This window comes from Lindgomyces ingoldianus, assembly GCF_010093535.1.
Source record: "Lindgomyces ingoldianus strain ATCC 200398 unplaced genomic scaffold BDR25scaffold_14, whole genome shotgun sequence".
NCBI classification, from domain to species: domain Eukaryota; kingdom Fungi; phylum Ascomycota; class Dothideomycetes; order Pleosporales; family Lindgomycetaceae; genus Lindgomyces; species Lindgomyces ingoldianus.
The window spans coordinates 1,194,957-1,199,210 of NW_022985175.1; the positions used below are offsets into that span (position 1 = coordinate 1,194,957).

At 55.9% G+C, this 4,254-nt stretch overlaps 2 protein-coding genes across 2 annotated transcripts; both read right to left on the bottom strand.

Annotated features, from left to right (window-relative positions):
* Positions 1-102: 102 nt before the first annotated feature.
* On the bottom strand, positions 103-3,437 carry BDR25DRAFT_334054 (amino acid adenylation; the record flags this gene model as incomplete). The annotated part of the gene is made up of 3 exons (XM_033692901.1): positions 2,916-3,437; positions 309-2,876; positions 103-246 (listed from the first exon to the last, which is right to left on the bottom strand). Exons 1-3 carry the CDS (start codon positions 3,372-3,374, stop codon positions 103-105), a joined length of 3,171 nt encoding a protein of 1,056 aa, XP_033548310.1. The 5' UTR covers positions 3,375-3,437.
* A 141-nt stretch (positions 3,438-3,578) lies between these two features.
* On the bottom strand, positions 3,579-4,124 carry BDR25DRAFT_223775 (uncharacterized protein; the record flags this gene model as incomplete). The annotated part of the gene is made up of 1 exon (XM_033685124.1): positions 3,579-4,124. A coding segment is annotated over one exon (546 nt), but the record flags the coding sequence as incomplete, so codon positions are not given.
* Between the last annotated feature and the right edge of the window lie 130 nt (positions 4,125-4,254).

Sequence of the window (4,254 nt, forward strand, 5' to 3'; positions counted from 1 at the left end):
AGCTGCATCTCCATCCTGCGAGCTTCGCCGACTAGCTTCATGGCTTCGATCGAGTCACCGCCGAGGCGGAAGAAGCTGTCGTCCAGACCAATACTCTCCGGCTTAATTCCCAGCACCCTCGCCCATAGCTGCTGCATCGCCTTTTCTGCCTCGGTCGATGGCAGTCGTTTCGGTCCCTGACTTGATGTCCGCATCTCCGCCAGCTGCTGAGCTGAGAACGACCCCCCGATCTCCCGCAGTCGCTTCCTGTCCGTCTTTCCGGACACCGTCATCGGTAGCTGTGCAACGGCGAAGTACACGTCCGGTACCATGTAGCTCGGCAGCCGCTCCGCCAGCTTCTTGTCTGCTTCGACTGGCAAGATAACTCTCGCCAGCGAGCCAGTCTCAACCGCCTTGTCTGTTAAAATTGCACTATCCGTCTCAATGTCCAATTGCAGAAACGCTGCTAGCATTGCGTTGTCCCTTTCTCCCCCTGGCAAGATCACTTCCACTGCTATCTGCTTGGCCTCGGGAATACACCTCTGCATGTTGTGCTCAATCTCGCCGAGCTCGACTCGCTGGCCCCGCACCTTGACTTGTTCGTCTTTGCGGCCCACATAGACCAGATTGCCGTCAGGCCCGTAGTAGACCAGATCGCCCGTCTTGTACATCCTGCCTTGCCTCCCGGGATGGCCTGCACTACCCTTCAGCAGCCAGGCGGGATTATAGATGAATGATGCATTTGTCTTCTCGACATCGTTGAGGTAGCCGCGGGCGAGGATTGGTCCTTCAACTAAGAGCTCTCCGATCGATCCTATAGGAGCCAACTTGTGGTGGTCCTCTGGGTCCACTACCCAGCCAACGGAAGCTATGGACTTTCCAATGGTGCCTGAATTAAAAGACTGAACTGCGGGGTAAGATGTACACCATACGCAACACTCAGTAGGACCATATGCAATCATCACTTGAACATGGCCAACCCATATCTTCCAATCATTATAGGTGACCTTCTCTCCTCCAAGAGTCAACGTTTGAAGTGAAGATACCCCTTCCGGCCCCAGCAATCGTGCAACAGTGGAAGTGAGAAACGCCCAGTTTATGTCCATTGTGTTGATGGCCTTGACAAGATCATTGCGACGATCGTCCTCAGACGGGACGCACACACAGCCGCCAAGAACTAACGTAGTGATGATTTCGTTGATGCATGCATCAAAGGTGTACGATGCGAACTGAAGAGCTCGACTGTGTGGTGCTAGTCCGAGTGCTTTTCCATGGCCCAAGCAGCTCGTAGAGACTGCTCGATGTTCCAACACAACACCCTTGGGTGTACCAGTACTTCCTGATGTGAACATCACATACGCAGGGTTACTTGTTTTCACCATTAAAAGGGTCACATCGACCCTGCTAAACAGCTGGTTGATGGATGGTCCGCTGACGATAGCTACAGTGTGGTCTGCATGTTCCCAGAGTGTCGCGTATTGCTCAGATGTCAGCACCACGGTGGCTCCTGTCTGCATTACAATCTCCTTGTGGCGGGTTCTTGGATGCTCTGGGTTTAGGGGTGCAAACGCTCCACCAGCTTTCATCACAGCTAGCATCGCGACTACGGTCCACATCGACTTCTCAAAGCAAAGCGGTACAATGTCTTCTGGCTTGACACCCAACCCGACGAGATGGCTTGCCAGTCTAGTCGACAGCGCATCTAACTCGCCGTATGTGAGCTCACCATCCCACGCGCAAATGGCAGGCGCTTCAGGCCGCGCCATTGCTTGCTCTGCGAACAGATCGTGAACGCATCGGTCGACGACCGCTGGTATCTCGCAGTTCGATACCCATAGTTCCTGTCTGTCCTCTGGCGTGAGGGCGTCGATGTCCGCTATCATTGTCTCTGAATCCGCTCTAGCCAGCTGCCACATGACATAGCTGAACTGGTCCAGCAGCTTCTTGACCAGCCACTCCTCCACCGCCCGCTCGTCGAAGCTTACTGTGATCCGTATCCCTTCTGCGGCCAGCGTGCACTGCAGCATCATCCCGTACGTCGTGAAGTCCTGCAGCTCGGAGTGGCCGCGCCAATTCCCTAGCACGTTGTTACTCTCGCGCGCAATATCTCCGGGTTGCACTACAAGCAGCGTCTGGAAGCCGCAGGCATGACGCGCGCCTGCTGCCACCTTGGCGATCCGTTGCAGCCCCGTCTGCTCGTAAGGGATCATGTCCGTCGCCTGTTGCTGCAAGGCGTTCAGGAAAGCGGACACTGTTTGATCGCTTGTCACTCGCACTCGGACTGGAACGGTGGCGATGGTGGGCCCGATCATAGCTTCGATGCCAGCGACAGGTGCATTGCGTCCCGTGATTGTAGAGCCGAGCACCACGTCGTCTGAGTTGGTGTATCGACTGGCGATGATGGACCAAGCGGCGCGGACAAGCGTTGATGTCGTCGTGTCAGAGGGTGCTTTGGGAAGCGGAGGACATTGATAGTCCATCATAGCATCTGCAACCGGCTGCTGCACCGCCGCTGGCAGCGGAGGGAACGGTGCCGCTTGGCAGTCAGCCAGAGCGGAGTGCCAGTACGCCGCAGCCGCGTCTTGGTCTTGCTGGCCGAGATACTTGACGAAGGCGTGGAAACCAGGCTGCTTCTTTACCACGCCGCCATTGCATACTTCTGCAACGGCGTCCAGGATTCGATGCAGCGACCAGCCGTCATACAGCGCGTGGTGAATCGTCCACACCATCCAGCGCTTTCCTCCCTCGGCTTCCTTGACGATAGCGTAGCGTGTCAGGGGATCACCGAGTCCCATAGAGACCGACCTGTCCTTCTTGAGATACTCTTGGAGTTCCTCAGCCTCTGTCCATCGGATGTCTTCTGCCATCACGGCCTGCAGAAGGCCAAGCTTGCTATCCTGCACGATACGCGTGCGTAAGGCTGCCGTCGACCGGACAATGCGCTCCCAAGCCGTCCGAAAGGTCTCTTCACTCATGTCGGCCCGTAGCTCTAGCACGCCCTGCATGATGTAATCGCCCGCTCTCTTCGAAGTCAGCGACAGCAACCCTTCCTGCAGCGGCGAGCATGGGTACAAATCCTCAACAAGGCCAACGTCAACGTTGCAGCTGGCGGCCGCTTCCTCGCGGACGGTAGCCACGTCCGCCTCTTCGCCTAGTAGAGAAAAGGGAAGAATTTCTTCGGCAGGACTGCCACTATGACTGTAATCTAAGCCAGCCAGGTCTGCGAGTATAGGATTTCGGAATATGTCTGCCACGCTCAGGTGCATTCCCATTCTGCGAGCTTCACCGACTAACTTCATAGCCGCGATCGAGTCGCCGCCAAGGCGGAAGAAGCTGTCGTCCAGGCGAATTCTCTGCGCCTCGATGCCCAGCACGCTAGCCCACAGTTGCTGCATCGTCCTTTGTGCTGTTGATAGGTCCTGATGCAGCTTAATGCCATGATTAGATGTTTCTTTTTGTTGTTGTTGTAGCGCGAGCATTTTGCGGTTGACCTTGCCGTTCTGGGTAATTGGCATTGACTCTAGGACAGTAATGCTCTGAGGAATCATGTAAGTAGGAAGCTGGGCCTCAAGCATCTCCTGCAACTGCTGTTGGGTTTTCTGCAGGAATTGGTGCCGTAACGGCCTGCTGGTGAGATTGTGCAGCGGTCGACCCACGTCATCATTAGGGAACCGGAACATCACCCGCTTCGCTCCATACTGGGGCTGATACCGGTGGAAGACAGCGTCTAGACCACCCTGCTGTGAGTGCTGCCTGCTCCAGCTAATCTCGACTCGGTAGCCGGCTTCTTCAGCAAGGTCAACCAAGTCAGTGGCAGAAAGGGCGGGGACATGCTGTGCTTCCTTGTACACAGAGGAAAGCCAGTCCTGCTGAGCTGTTGTCTCTGATGCCGCAGTGTCCAGCGAGGCGACAAGGCAGCGGCTTACAATGGTCTTGCTGTGAGGGATGTTGCTTACCGCGATTGGAGATGAGGTGGAGGAAGTGTGGAGCTGCTCTAAGAGAGACTGGCGATCTAGTTTGCGCTCCGCAAAGTCAAACCATCTCTCTTGTTCAATGTAGTGAATGCTCTGCTCTTGCTGGCCTCGAGGCCTGACGTGGACCACCACTGCGTATCGATAGCAGCTCAGCTCGTTGGTCGCTTTCATCTTCTTGGGCAGGATCTCGACGTGCTCGACTAGCTCTGGTAGGCGACTTGGCAGGGCGGTGAAAAAAGCTGGGTCAACCAGCAGCTCCCGCTCGACTCGCTCCATGTCGGCCATCATGCGTAGAATGTCA